The following is a 16,471-nucleotide window of genomic DNA, read 5'->3' as shown; positions in this document are numbered from 1 at the left end:
AAAACAATGTGAAAATTACCAAACTCAGACAGCAACCAGAGGAGAGACCTCAGTGTGCTTAAGCTGATTTTGATGTCCAAGCCCCAGGATCTCCTGCCCCCGAGGTCCAACAGAGCCTTGTTCCCCTTTTTTTAATTGAGATGCACATATCTTAAGTGTAAATCATTGTGAAACCAACATCCCAGTCAAGATTCAGAACATTTCCACCATCCCAGAAAATTGCTTTGTGCTTAAGACACCACTGTTCTGGTTCCTATCACCAGCAATGGCTCCTTCCTTTCTGGCACTGTACTTGTCTGTATTGTCTGTACTTGTACTCATATAAATAGGATCATGCAGTATGTACTCTTAGAACTTGCTTATTTTGCTCAATATGATGTTTTTGAGATTTATCTATGTTGCTCTGTGTGATAACAGTTCATTCTTTTTATTGCTGAATAGTATTATACTCTATAAATTAGTCATAGTTTATCTACTCTCCTGTTGATGAGCATTTGGGTTGGTTCCAGATTTTAGTTATTATGAATAAAGCTGCCATAAACATTCTTATACAAATCTTTGGATGAACATATTTTTATTTCTGTCATGTAAATACCTAGGAGTGAAATGGCCAAGATCATAGGTTAGATTTAACTTTACAGGAAATTGCCAGGCACTTTCCCAAAGTGGTCGCTATCATTTTACATTCCTACCAGCAAGGGATGGGCGGTCCAATTGTTCCACATTCTCATCTGCGCTTGGTATTGTCAGTCTTTTTAATTTTAGCAATTCTAGTGAGTGGATGATATCTCACTATGACTTTAATTTGCATTTCCCTCATGATTAATAATGTCATACACTTTATGTTCTTGCTGGACATTTTGTATCTCCTGTTCTGAAATGTCTGTTCAAGTCGTTTGTCCATTTTTTGAATTGGTGATGTGTCCTTTTATCATTCATTTATTGGAGTTATTCATATTTTGTGAGTACAATCCTTTGTTAGATATGTGTATTGGAAATATTTTCTCCCAGTCTCTGGCTTGTTTTTTCCTTTTCTTAATGGTGACTTTGGATGCGTAGTTTTTAATTTGGTGACACATAACTTACCAAGTTTTTCTTTTATGATCCATGTTTTTTTGTGTCCTTTATAGCAAATTACTGCCTACTCTCAGTTTGCAAAGACACAGTCTCATGTTTTCTTCTAGAAGCTTTATACTTGTAGTGTTAACTTGTAGATTTGTAATCCAACTTGAATTATATTTTGTGGATGTTGTGTAGTATAAGCAGAGGTTTATTTTTCTTTTTTTTTTTTTCAATCTTTTTACAATTCATTCTACTTTTGCCCATTTCTCCAATTTCTACTCATAGTCTGAGGCAGTGGGCAGTGGTGAGCCTCAGGTGCCTGTCACCTGGAAGGTGCCAGATACTAACATATGAGATGTGGATACTGGGGCCAGGGGGATCCCCACAGTCCACAGAGAGAATCAGAGCCCCTGAGATGTGGGCAGTAGAAGTAACATCATTCCCTTCATTGCCACAGCCTGGAACACCCTGGTTAAAATACAAATATTGACTCAAAATTTGTGCCTACGTACAGTTGGCTTGGGATCCATGGATTCACCCAACCTCAGATTGAAAATATGGGAAAAAATTAAAAATAATAAAAGGCCAGGCATGGTGGCTCATGTCTATAATCCCAGCATTTGGGGAAGCCAAGGCAGGCAGATCACCTGAGGTCAGGGTTTCAAGACCAGCCTTGCCAACATGGTGAAACCCTGTCTCTACCAAAAATACAAAAAAATTAGCCAGGTGTGGTGGTGGGTGACTGTAATCCCAGCTACTCAGAAGGCTGAGGCAGGAAAATCACTTGAACCCAGGAGATGGGGGTTGCAGTAGCCAAGATCACGCCATTGCACTCCAGCCTGGGTGATAGAGTGAACTCCGTCTCAAAAAATAAATAAATAAAATAACAATACAAATTTAATAACTATTTACATAGCATTTAGATTGTATTAGGTATTGTAATCTAGAGATGATTTAAAGTATACTGGTGCATGTGCATAGGCTATACACAAATACTATGCCATTTCATATAAGGGACTTGAGCATCCAGGACTGAGGGTGGTGGGTATTCCTGAAACCAATCCCTCATGGATACCAAAGGAGGCATGCACAGTATTTGATTTCCTCTAGACCTTTCTCTGACTTGGATGTACCATAATATGAAAACGAGATACCTCTTTTTTGAATCAAGGTATAGTATTCACAAATCAACACATCCCATTCTTCATACTGACTTATTTTACTTTTCCCCTGTTTAAATGCCCATTATTGCTTCGTTATTTTCCAAAAACTAAACTCCAGATTCCCTAGCACAGGGTGTCAAGCCCTCCAGAATCCACTCCAAGTTCTTTCTCCAGAATCGGCTCCCAAACCTTCCCTCCCACACTCTGCAATTCAACCACATGGTTCTGAAAGGCCCCCACCAACCCCCTTTTCTGTCTTCAGAGTTTTCATATGCAGCTCCTCCTCAGTGTACCAGTATGTACTGGGCTCTCTTCGTGACTTCTCCAGTCTTCGTTTGGAGAAGCGAGTTGACACAGGACTGCACTGAATGATAAATTTTCTAATACAAAGAAAATTGTTTTATCTTTGAATGTATCTGCAAATATCAGAGAAGGTTTCCTCCTTTCCTATGAAAAGGCTTCACTCATGTCTTCCTTGAAAAAAATGGAGACTTCAACCCTATGTTTTACAGCATCAAAATCAAGTCCTGGCTGAGCAACCATTTGCAGGATTACTTGGTTAACATCTATCACTCCCACTATATGTAAACTCCATAAGGACACGGAACATGTGTGTTTTTTCATCATTATATTCCCCCTGGGCTTGGCATGTAATAGTCACTCAGTCAAACATTTGTCAAATATGAATGAAGAGTGAATGAATGAATTAATGAATGAAATGGGCTTGAATCCCCCAAAGCTGTTGAGAGCTATAGTTACCATTTTGGAAGCTTCTATAAATCTCGTTTAAATCAGGATAGGCCATCAGGTTAATCCTGCTGAACAATGCTTCCAGATGTGACCAGCCAAACGTCTTCTCCAGTTCACTGAGTACACAATACATCACTCTTGTCACTGGGACCAGGTTTCTGAAAGCTTCTTGAAAATGCTTAAAAATATTAAATGGAGAATTATGTAGTTAGAGATTTTTGGGTTCCAAAAGACTCTTAGGTGGTAGATAGAACATCTGTTCTCATGTGAAATGCTAGAATTTTGCATATATTTGGATGACTTCTTAAATGTCCTCCACCATAAAAATACAGTCTTAATTTTTTGAACCTGACTCTCTGACATTGTTGTACACTTAAGAGGAGAGAGTTATTTTAAATAATAAATGTGGGTTCAAAGTTGAATGTTATGTGTGGCTTTAGAGCCTGGCCAGGTTATTTCAGGAGTGGCCTTAACAAGGCTGTTCTGTTATGTGGATGATAACCACTACTTGGATTGGCCTGGCCTGACAGAGCTCCAGGAAACCAATCAACCAGCCCCCTACTGTGACTCCTGATCAAAGGGCACAGAAAATTCACAAAGACAAGAAGAAGGCTTGTCCTCAGTATCCCTAAAGGCATCCACTGCTAACATTAACTTGCATTCTAGGGCTCTAGAAATGTCCAAAGATCAAACAATGATTTGGAGAGACAGTAGCAAGCATCTGCTTCCAAATGTAAAATAACATGACACAACTTCCCTGTGAGTTTCAAAAAAATCTCTGTTTCAAGTGTTTCAATAAGTAGGCTTTGCAATGAAACGCTGCCTAGCTCACTTATTTACTTTAATTATGGCTACCATTAGTAGATTGCATACATGCACCTAGGATGATCTGCACCCATGCAGCATTCCCATTCTCTCTGCTGCCCACCTCCCTCACTGTGGCCCTCCCCCAACATTTACTACAGAAGAAGGGAGGTTTTCTGTGATGCCTGCTTCTCCTGTCACCTCCTAACCTACAGGATGATGAAGGTCCCCATTCACAGGAGGCCCTTTAGCCTGTTCATTGCATCTTGAAGTTTGGCATAATTGAGTATAGACCTGGTTTACCATCATTTGGAAATTCTTACTTACTTCATACATCTGCTCAGAGATGAAGGAGCGGTCTCGGAGGCCCATAAGGAAAGGAAATGGTCTTGTTATTGCACTTGCAATCTCTACCTTGTGTTCTCTGAAGAACCTGAAAATGGGCTCAGGGCAAACCTGCTCCTGCAGGTTCTGATCCTCTGTGTTCTGTATATCTGTGACCATTCTAAGAAACAAAGATACAACGTGGAAATAGATACTGAGTTTCCAAGAGGTTTGTGGTGGCTAGAAGATTTTAGACATGAAGGATGGCCAATGGAGAGCCAACATGTGTAAAATAGGCTTTCTTGTGGGGAAATCAGAATGAATGAAATTTATTTATTTTGGGAAAAATCAAGGTGGAAAAGATGAAAACAGTGAACTTATTAAAGACTTAAATGTTAGATCTAAAACCATAAAAATCCTAGAAGAAAACCTAAGCAATACCATTCAGGACATGGGCATGGGCAAGGACTTCATGTCTAAAACACCAAAAGCAATGGCAACAAAAGCCAAAATTGACAAATGGGATCTAATTAATCTAAAGAGCTTCTGCACAGCAAAAGAAACTACCATCAGAGTGAACAGGCAACCTACAGAATGGGAGAACATTTTTGCAATCTACTCATCTGACAAAGGGCTAATATCCAGAACCTACAAAGAACCCAAACAAATTTACAAGAAAAAAGCAAACAATCCCATCAAAAAGTGGGCAAAGGAAGTGAACAGACACTTCTCAAAATAAGGCATTTATGCAGTCAACAGACACATGAAAAAATGCTCATCATCACTGACCATCAGAGAAATACAAACAAATCAAAACCACAATGAGATACCATTTCATACCAGTTAGAATGACGATCATTAAAAAGTCAGGAAACAACAGGTGCTGGAGAGGATGTGGAGAAACAGGAACACTTTTACACTGTTGGTGGGACTGTAAACTAGTTCAACCATTGTGGAAGACAGTGTGGCGATTCCTCAAGGATCTAGAACTAGAAATACCATTTGACCCAGCCATCACATTACTGGGTATATACCCAAATAATTATAAATCATGCTGCTATAAAGACACATGTACACGTGTGTTTATTGCGGCACTATTCACAATAGCAAAGACTTGGAACCAACCCAAATGTCCATCAATGACAGACTGGATTAAGAAAATGTGGCACATATACACCATGGAATACTATGCAGCCATAAAAATGGATGAGTTCATGTTCTTTGTGGGGACATGGATATAGCTGGAAACCATCATTCTCAGCAAACTATTGCAGGGACAGAAAACCAAACACCGCATGTTCTCACTCATAGGTGGGAATTGAGCAATGAGAACGCTTGGACACAGGAAGGGGAACATCACACGCTGGGGCCTGTTGTAGGGTGGGAGGAGGGGGGAGGGTTAGCATTAGGAGATTTACCTAATGTAAATGACGAGTTAATGGGTGCAGCACACCAACATGGCACATGTATACATATGTAATAAACCTGCATGTTGTGCACATGTACCCTAGAACTTAAAGTATAATTTAAAAAAAAGACCTGTGCATAGAAGTAAAAAGGCTCGCCCTGTTCCAATCAAACTATTATAAAGAGACCTTCACCTGAACTCTCTAGGGAAAATACACAATTAAAAGATGTCAAAATCTTTATAGGAATTGACATGATGCTGCGGTAATTAATTTTATATGCCAACTTGGACGGTTTTTTTGGAAAAGATTAACATTTAAATTAGTGAATTTGGAGTAGGGCAGATTGCCTTCCATCGTGTGGGTGGGGCTTGTCCAACCAATTGAAAGCCTAAATAGAACCAAAAGACCAGTGTCCCCAAGAAAGTAAGAATCCTCTAGTAGACTGCATTCAGACTGGAGCTGCACCATCAGCTCTCCTGGGTCTCCAACCAGCAGGCCCACACTACAGATTTTGGACTTGTCAGCCTTCGTAACTGCAAGAGCCAATTCCTTATAACAAATCTCTTTCTCTCTATATACACATCCTACTGGTTCTGTTTCTCTGGAGAACTTTAACTCACAGAGAAAGAAATAAAAATCTGGCTGAGATATTACAGAACTCAACACTGAACTGCAAGTCTTCTTAGTTAACAACAAAGAGAGGAAATCTCAGGAGTCATAAAGGAGATGTATCTCCTCCATCTGTAACTGTAGAGGGAGGGTGGTATTCTCCATCACAAAATTGGTTCAAAGACTCTCATCTGGTAAGGTTTGATTAAGAATAGTCACAATAAGGCTGGGCGCGTAGCTCATGCCTGTAATTCCAGCACTTTGGGAGGCCGAGGCAGGCGGATCATGAGGTCAGGAGATGGAGACCATCCTGGCTAACACGGTGAAACCCCGTCTCTACTAAAAATACAAAAAATTAGCCCGGCGTGGTGGCGGGCACCTGTAATCCCAGCTACTCGGGAGGCTGAGCCAGGAGACTGGTGTGAACCCAGGAGGCGGAGCTTGCAGTGAGCCGAGATCGCGCCACTGCACTCCAGCCTGGGCAACAGAGTGAGACTCCGTCTCAAAAAAAAAAAAAAAAAAAAAAGAATAGTCACAAGAAAATGACTCTTTCTCTGGTCCAACATGGAGATTTGTGTGAATATGCAAAACTAGGACACACTGATCTGTCTACACTTGGAGACCTGGGAAACTAATTTTTACTCACAAAAGTTTGTAGTTCTGATTCTTACTTGCTAAATTGTTCTCCTTGCTAATAGGCCTTAACATATTTATCTGCATTTTTAAACGGTATGAAGACTTACAGATTTTTTTTTATCCCACAATGAAAGAGTCATTGGGACTTTCCATTCCTCAAACATGCATCAGGATAGAATAGAGGATCACTAAGATTTCCCATTCCCCAAACATGCACCATTTATCCGCCGAATTCTGTTAAAAAAGAAAAAGACTTCTGGTTTAAAATGGTTGATTAATGACAACTGTTTTTCTCCTCTCTCACTAGAATGTCTCCTAAAATGATAGGAAAGGAATTAAAGTCACAATGATGAAGAGAAAGGAATTAGATGAGAAATTTTAACCTAAATATGACAGAGAAAAAACGGTCAGAGGGGTACTCATTGCTATTGAAGGGGGAGGATGGTTCCTGAGGTCAGAAAAGGATCCAGCATGCCCTGCAGCCTCCCAGAGATGCAGTGGTGGCTGAAAAGGAGATGCAGAGATGAAAATCAAGAGATTGTTCCAGAGGCGAAATTAAAAACGGTTTGCTCTACGACACAGAACACCCACAATCAGGCAGAAGAGTGGAGGTTTCTTCTTAAGAAAAATATAAATGACTCAGAGAGAAGGACTTCAGGCATTTGGTATTTGCTCAGTGAAGCCCACAAACTTACAAGCCCATCTCATTAAATGGAGTTTCAAGTTTGCTTTTCAGCATCTTGCTGGTAAGCATGAACAGACTACAACAGACCACAGCATGTGTGGAAACCTACAACATTAAGGAGTTAACCAAGATAAGCAAAAGGCAAAGAAGTACCCTAGCAGAAATAAGGATGTTTCAGGGAACAAAAGAGAATTTCTAAACAACAAATATTATCATACAAAAAGAGAATATATTGTACCAAAAATTCCATGCAGAAAAGAAACAACCAGAAAATAAAACAGAGACCTTGGAAATTCAAAATTTCCCAGAACAAATGGGGAAAAGCCCTAAAGGGAAAAATAGATAAATTTGAAAAGCTAAATGTCTAAAATAATGATGCGAGCCTATAAGCCTAGAGGTAAGAGGAAACTACTAAAAAAAAAAAAAAAAAAAACAGTGTATACCCATCCAATTCTTGAGAATGGGTCCAAAAAAATTAAAATGGAAAGATGTATACCTTGTTCAATGATTCGTGTATGAGGGCAGAATCAATACTTAGACAGACAAGGACTCAAAAAATATTTTGCTCATGCACCTTCTGTGTTGGTCACACATTTTTCAATGTTCTTTTCTTCTGGGCCAAGGTAAGATTGTACCTCCTTTGGAGCAATGGGAATCACTCCAGCAGAAGAGCTCAGAGCCAGCACCTGGTTAGGCACGCTCTCTGTTCCTCTACCACAGTGACTGTCATTTCAGATGGGGTGGCTGCTCCTCAGCCAGAGACAGAGTCCAGGATGAGGGTCCTCTGAGCAGAGGCCTGGTGACCCGTTGAGATTTGGGAGTTGTTTGTTCCTATAGAGCACCCTACTCCATTTTTACTGACACTGTGTGGGACAAATTATTTGATGAAGTACTACAATTAACAGAATCAAGAAATCAGTATCCATAAAGTATTGTTGTAAAGGAACTGAAAGCATCACTAAAAACCAGTTAAAATCCTGATGTCTCAAATTTATAAATTATCTTAGAACAGTAATTCTCAAAGTGAGGTTTAGAGACTCCCTAGGATTGTGCAAGACCCTTTCAGGTGTCACCAAGGTAAAACTGTTCTCATAATAACATATTATTTTCCCTTTTTCTTTCTCATTCTTTCATGAACATACAATGAAATTTTTCAGAGGCTAAATGTCCTGTGATGTCACAACAGATTGAACGCAGAAGCAGATAGGAGAGTCTAGCTGCCTTCTACTGATATTTAAAAGATGCATAAAAATGTAAAGCAATGCTAATCCTCTGGCTAATTTATTTCTATTTTGAAAAGTTCTATTATTTTTCATAAAAATACATCACTTATATTCACGGGTAATAAATTCACTACTATTATTTCTAAATGAATAAATACATATTTTAAGTGTTCAAAGTTTTAATTTCTAATATGGTAAATAGCAACAGATATAACCCAATAAACAAAAGCCAATTCTTCGGGGTTCTCGATAACTTTTAAAAATACAAAAATATCCTGAATCCAAATATTTGAGAAGCACTGTTCTAAAAAGACAGGATATATACTGAATATAATAAAATTATAGCAATTTCAATCTTAAGCTTTAGATTCTATTTTAAAGTTTTTTTTGTTGTTTCGTTTTGAGACGGAATCTCACTCTGTCACGTAGGCTGGAGTGCAGTGGTGCGATACTTGGTAAAGTTTTTTTTAATTGAGTGAGGACAAGTAAAAGATTGAGTTAAATAACTTATTTCAAATAAAAATTCAAATGATACAGTTATAAATTTGATGCTCTCAGAGAAATATACATTAAAGAATTAATTAGAAACCCAAGTGTAACGAATAGAGTCAAAATGAGGCTATAAACTTTACAAAATAATGAGAAAGAAAACACGCTCTTTTTCTTATAGAAAATAAAGAGGCATAAAATATAAAAATAAAAAATCCATAAGCAACAAGATATTTAAAACAGATTAAGTTACCATCTTAAATTATAAATGGCCAGACTAGAATCTAACTACAAGAGACACAACAGAGATAAAGTAACATTAAAAATGTTAACAGTCAAAAGATGGGCAAGTTTCATTAAGCAAATACAAATGAGAAAGAAGGTAAAATTCTCAATACTCACATTTAAAAAGCAAGATTAAAGATTACCAGTGGGAAAATATTTCATGGCTGTTAAAAAACATTTTACTTCCAATTCTTAGCTTCTCAAGTAGATAAAAGTAAAAGAACAAAGATACATAAAATGTAAGTTTTAAAAACTGGCAAAATTGATTTTTTAATAACACTGTGTTAAACACAAAAGATCATACCATGTATTTGGCCCTGAAGTAATTTCAATAAATAATAATGAAGAGAAATTGAACAGGTTACATGCTCTGGCTATAAGATAATACTATAATAAAACCAAAATTTTAAACAAAAAGAAAGTTTGTCTTAAGGAAAGAGTCTAAACTTCAAAAATGTAAAAGTTCACTAAACTCACTGATTTTAGCTTCAACACGCAAGGACATTGGAAGTCATTGCTTCCATTCTCACAACAACAACTAAAATCCAGCTGAACAAACTATGAATTAACAGCTTTTCTTCTGTCTCTCAAAGAACTGAAGTCACAAGGCAAACTGCCCCCAAATCTGCAGATACAGGCAAATCCAGAGAATTGTCCAAGATCAACTACCTGAGGCAGAAGGCACTGGAGTCATAGGCTGGGAGGAACACATCAATGTTATGTTTGATGAATTGCTAGAGGCTGAGTGTGGAGCAGCATGAGCGAGTGTGGGAAACTCCTGGGGGTCATCATTTCAGGGCAGGCCCCAACCTTTTGTGGATTTTACCTCCAGAAACCCCAAGAAAAATCTCTTCATCCTTCTGACAGGAGGAGGGAAAAGAAAAGTTTTTTTAAAAACCAAAGCATTCTCCATAACAAAGGCCTACTCTCTAGGGAAAATGCTTTAACCATTCTAGGGGAAGGGTGACTACCAAAATCTAGCCTCTTCTGGACATCCTGTCACTTCTAAAAAGGGTGGAGGGTGAGGCCGAGCACGGTGACTCACGCCTGTAATCCCAGTGCTTTGGGAGACTGAGATGGGCAGATCACAAGGCCAGGAGTTTGAGACCAGCCTGGCCAACATGGTGAAACCCCATCTCTACTAAAAACACAAAAGAAAATTAGCTGGGCATGGTGGCAGGCACCTGTAATCTCTGCTACTCCGGAGGCAGAGGCAGGAGAATCGCTTGAACCTAGGAGGCGGAAGTTGCAGTGAGCCAAGACCATGCCACTGCACTACAGCCTGGGCAACAAAGCGAGACACCATCTCAAAAAATTTTTTTAAAAAGGGTGGAGGGAGAAATTCTTTTGAAAGTAACAGTCCAAGGTGCAGTTCTATTAAAAGATTGAGATATAATCATAAGATTATAGACCACTTCCCTTCTGACATGTTACCATTCCATCAACAGAGTTCCTGTATAATAACAGCAGATTACAGCTGGAAGAGCTGCAAGAAACAGACTATTTAAAAAGGAGTTCTCAGAGAAACCCAGAGAAAGCAGGGGGAAAGAAAAACAAGAACGCTAGGGGAATTTGATACCTCTGCCACCTACAGCTAGAATAAACATTAGATATGGCCCATTTCCTACTCATATTAATATAAAACCTCACATTGAAGGCTTATTTGCCTCCATTCCTATTACCTGACTTATCATGTCTGACTTTAAAAAAAAATTATAAGACATACCAAAAGGCAAGAAGTAACACAGTGTGAAAAGACAAAGTAATCATCAAAACCGGACTCAGATATGATGGATTTTCCAGTTTTTAGACAGAAATTTAAAATAACTATGGTTAATTAATATCTTAAGGGTTCTTAAAAAAAGCAGACAATACGCACGAACAGATGGTTAAGTGGGCAGAAAGATGACAACTCAAAGACATAATGAAAAATGAAATGCTAGAAATAAAAAACAATGAAACAGAAATGAAGAATGCCTTTGATGGGTTCATCAGTAGCCTGGACATGGCCAAGGAAAGAATCAGTGAATTGAAGATATGTCAAAAGGAACTCCTCAAATTGAAATGTAAAGAGAAAAAAAGAGGAAAAACAAAACAGAACACAATATCCAAGAATGCTGGAATAATTTCATAAAGTGTGACAAATATGTAACTGGAATATGAGAAGGAGAAGAAAGAGAAAATAGAGCAGAAGAAATAATCAAGTAGTGATAGCCAAGAATTTTCCAAAAGTAATGACAAACAACAAACCACAGATTCAGGAAGCTCATCAAACAGCAAGCGTCATAAATATCCAATGATCTAGATTTAGACATATTGAAACCACCTTTGCAAAAATTATGACAGTGAGAGAAATCTAAATTAACTGACCCCATCTTGCTTCTAACCTCACAAACTGTCCTTGCTCACTCCTGGGTGTACACCAAGCTAACATTGAGAAGCATTTAGTTTATAGTTTAACTTTAAAACAAAGATTATAACAATCCCTTCCCAAAACTTACCCCCTCCTTCCTCTGGGACCAAAACCACTTTTGTAAAACTAACAAATTGGCTACAAGATTAGAATTATGGTTCAGGAGTCATGTAGCTGGAGGTCACAAGAGTCATAACCACTCCAGTTGCTCCTATAGATAGCTTCAGTATTGTAAAGCCTAAGACTGGTGTTTGAGGTATTTTTCAGACCTTGCATTCTAACGGACCAGCCAATACCACAGGATTGGTAACTAGGTCCTGTGACCCCCACCCAGGAAATGACTCAGCACAGGAACATCACTTCAGCCCCCAGTGATTTCATTCCCAACCTAAGCAATCAGCATTTCCCTGTTCCCCAGCCCCTGTCTACCAAACTATCCTTAAGAAAGCCTAGTCTCTGAATTCTTGGGGAGATGGACTTGAGAAACATCTCCCGCTTGTCTGGCCCTGCGATTATTAAATTCTTTCTCTCCTGCAACTCCTACTATTTGCAGTGTGTGGCTTTTCTGGGCAGCGGACAAGAAGAGTCTAGTTTGGCAATCACAGTTTTATATTCAAACTGCAGTATACAAAAGACAGAGAAAATATTGAAAAAAGCCAGGGGGTGGGGGAAAAAAAAAACAAACCAACCAACCCTTACCTGCGAAAGAAGGATAAAATTACATCAGATTTCTCATTAAAAACCATGCAAGGAAAGAAAGTAGAAAGAAATATTTAAAGTGATGAAAGAAAAAAAAAAGCCTTTGTGGACTTCTACATCCTGTGCAATTAACCTTCCAAGTAAAGTAGAAAGCAAGATTTTCTCAAATAAACAAGAACTGAGGGAATTCATGGTCAGAAAGCCTACCCCGTGTGAAAATGGTAAAAGAATTTCTTTATGCAAAGGGAAAATGATATGGGCCAGAAACTCAGATTTACATAGAGAAAGAAAGAGCATCAGAGAAGAAATAAACGCAGATATAATAAAACGTTTTCATTTTTCCTACTCCAACTTGACCTAAAATGAAGCTGTTTGTTCAAATTAATCATATCAACAACATATTGAGTGGTTACGGGACATAAATAAGTGGAATGACTAGAAGCCTTCCTGTTCTTTTTAACATTGTCAGTCATTTCACAATGTTAAAAAGAACAGGAGGACAGAACTTGGGATGTTCAGTTGCTTGGTGTATTCTCTACTCATTAAGTGATAGAGTGTAATTAAAATGGACATGATTCACTGTAAATATATATTACAAACTTCAGGGAACCACTAAAAACATTTTAAAAGAAGTATAATGATATGCTAAGAAAGGAGAGAAAATAGAATCATAAAATGCTCAATTAAACCAGAAAAGGCAGGAAAAAAGGAAGAAAAGATGAAAACGATAGGTACAAAACAACATTCACAAATGTGGTAGATATTAATCTAACTACATTAATAACCACGTTAATGCCAATGGTCTAAAACACCAATTAAAAGACAAGAGATCAACAGAGTACATAAAAACACAAAACACCCAACTATATGTTGTCTATGGGAAAGTCATTGTAAATATATTTTAAAAGATAGGTTAAAGATAAAGGGATGGAACAAGATACACCATGCCAACACGAATCAAAGAAAAGTTACAGTAGCTATATCAGTGTCAGACAAAGCAGCTTCAGAACAAGGAAAATCATCAGGGATTAAAGAGGGGCATTACATTATGATAAAATTGTCAATTCTTCAAGAAGGTACACAATCCTTAATGTGTATGCAACTAGCAAACTAATGGTAAAACGTATGAGGCAAAAACTGATAGAACGATAAAGAGAAACAGACAAATTCACTACTATTGTTGAAGGCTTCAACACTTCTTTTTTATTAATTGACATATCACACAAGCAGAAAATCAGTAAGGATATAGCAATCGACTTGATCTAACTGACGTTTATATGATACTCCATTTAACAATAGCAGAATGCATGTACTTTTTAAGCTCACACAGAATATTTGCCAAGATGTACCTCATTTTGAGCCATAAAACATACCTTTACAAATTTAAAAGAATAGAAATCATAAAAGTTTGTTCTCAGACCATAAACTAGAAATCAGTAAGAGAAAAATAACTGGAAAATTCCAAAATATTTCCAGATTAACCAGCACAGTTCTAGGGTCAAATAAGAAGTCTCAAAATAATTTAAAAATATTTTAAACTAAATGAAAAGGAAAACAACTTCTTAAAATGAATGGGATGCAACAAAAGCAGCACTTAGAAGGAAATGTATAGCATTAAATGCATATAATAGAAGAGAAATATCTAAATCAATAATCCAAGCTTTCATCTGAGGAAACTAGAGAACAAAAGGAGCCATTTAAGCCTGATGCAAGCAGAAAAAATAATAATAATAATTAAAGTGGAAATTAATGAAATTGAAACAGGAAAACATTCGAGAAACTTAATGAAACCAAAAGCTGATTCTTTTCAAAGAATTAATTAATAAACTTCTAGCCAGGCTAACAAAGAAAAAAATAGAGAAGACAGAAATGATCAGAATGAAAGAAGGGTCATCACTATGAATTCCACGGACAATGAAAAGGTAATAAAAGAAAACTATAGACTCCACACCTACAGATTTGGTCACAGATGAAATGAACAAATTCTTTAAGAGGCAAACTAACCAAAACTTGCACAAGAGATAGGTTGTCTGAATAGGCCTATATCTATTAAAGAAATTTGAATCAATACTTAATAGCCCTCCAGAAAGGAAAGTACTAGGCCCAAGTGGTATCACTAGCTAATCCTACCAGATATTTAAGGAAGAAATGACATTGTTTTTCACAATTTCTTCCAAAAATAGGAGCAGAGGCAACACTTCCTGACTCATTCTTTGAGGTTAGCGTTACCCCATCGTCACCTCTCAGTGCCATCTTCTTCCTGCTTGGTGACCATGGGCTGCCTGGACTTTGAGCTCCGCTGGCTCATCTTCCCTTCACTAGAGAGCAAGTGAAAGAGATGACTGGGATGCCTGTCTGGGAGTGGTGGCACTGGGCACTGAAAACCAGCCTGGGGCCACCACTACTGCTGATGATACCGACAGCTTTTGCTTTCTTGGGGCTGTACCAGTGCCACAAGTAGCCTTGGCACAGAGTCCCAATTAGACAAGTTTCCATAGACTTTTACATTTCATACATTGTTTTCCTTTTTATCAAGAATGTACAGTTATCCCTTGGTATCCAGGGGGAATCGGTTCCAGGACCCTCCACGGATATCAAAATCCATGGATGCTCAAGTCCCTGATATAAAAGGTATAGTATTTGCATATAACCCATGCACATCCTCCTGTATATTTTAAATCATCTCTAGACTTATAATACCTAATACAATGTAAATGCTATACAAATAGTTATATTGTATTTTAAACTTTTATATTACTTTTTATTGTTGTTATTTATGTTTTTAATTTTTAGAAAATATTTTGCATTCATGGTTGGTTAGATCCATGGATACAGAATCCACAGATAAGAAGAAATGACTGTATTGACGTTCTTGTTTTTTGTTTTTGTTTTTGTTTTTTGAGATGGAGTTTCACTCTTTTTGCCCAGGCTGGAGTGCAATGGCACGATCTCAGCTCACCCTGCCTTCCTGGTTCACTCGATTATTCTGCCTCAGCCTCATGAGTAGCTGGGATTACAGGCATGTGCCACCACACCCAGATAATTTTGTATTTTTAGTAGAGACAGGGTTTCTCCATGTTGGTCAGGCTGGTCTCGTTGTCTTACATTTTTTAAAGATGATTTCCAGGCTTCTCTGACCAGATATGTAAAACATACCAGAACAGAAGAATAAAAAAGGCAAAAGCAGTACTCACTCTCCACCTGCTGCCTTTTTTGTTGGGTCTCATCTCTTTCACTTCCTCCTACCAAGTATTCAGAGATCCTGAACTGACTCTAGGGCTAAAAGCCACATAGATGGGCTCAGAGCAGAGCTGGTCCCCAACTACACAGCCTGGCAGGTGTGACAACAGACAGGCATTTGGATTTTAATTCTTCTAAAAAGATCTTTTTTAGACAGAGTTGTCTTTTGGAGTGGGGATAAAGGAGGCCTGGGGAAGATGAGAGGGTTCAGAGGTCACGGGGAATTATCCAATCCTACAGCAAAGCCTCAGAAGGGGCATGATGTTCAAATGGCTCCAGTCCAGCCATTTGCAGATGTAAGAGAATAGGAAGATGATGTGAGTCACGGCATCCTTGAGTTTATCCAACAGCCAATCCCTGCAATTTAAAAAATCTGATTGCCTCGTTATTTATTTGTAACCTAATTCTATTGTATACGTGTAGAGTGAAGCTGGGTAGACGTTAAATAACAAGTATGAATGGGAACCCTACCAGAAATGAAGGACAGACGGGAAAGGAGACGATGACCCACCTGGAGTTGAGATTGCTGTCTCCACTTGCCATCTGCCCCTGCTGGCCCCGCTGGGCCATGAGCTTGGCCTAGGATCACACCCGATTAGATTTTCACTGCCCCTTCCCTTCCTGCAGCTCTGAGGTAAAGCTGCCAACTGCCCCTCGGGGCTCAGCCAAAGAGGAAAAGA

At 38.3% G+C, this 16,471-nt stretch overlaps 1 protein-coding gene across 3 annotated transcripts in view; it reads right to left on the bottom strand.

The window, feature by feature from the left end:
• LOC105473954 (SP140 nuclear body protein) overlaps window positions 1–16,471 on the bottom strand; it is a 99,927-nt gene extending 83,456 nt beyond the window's left edge. For 2 of the 3 annotated variants that reach the window (XM_011728206.3, XM_011728208.2), the window contains exons 1-3: window positions 16,303–16,471; window positions 4,107–4,284; window positions 2,985–3,153 (exon numbers count right to left, since the gene is read on the bottom strand). In XM_011728206.3, coding sequence (XP_011726508.2) covers window positions 2,985–3,153; window positions 4,107–4,284; window positions 16,303–16,361 — 406 coding nt within the window. In that variant the 5' untranslated portion in view covers window positions 16,362–16,471. Of the gene's footprint in view, window positions 2,606–2,984; window positions 3,154–4,106; window positions 4,285–16,302 lie in introns of all 3 variants that reach the window. The other variant, XM_071073503.1, reaches the window with a different exon arrangement.

Source organism: Macaca nemestrina, chromosome 11 (assembly GCF_043159975.1).
Source record: "Macaca nemestrina isolate mMacNem1 chromosome 11, mMacNem.hap1, whole genome shotgun sequence".
Classification (NCBI taxonomy): Eukaryota; Metazoa; Chordata; class Mammalia; order Primates; family Cercopithecidae; genus Macaca; species Macaca nemestrina.
This window is presented reverse-complemented; position numbering and strand designations above follow the sequence as displayed.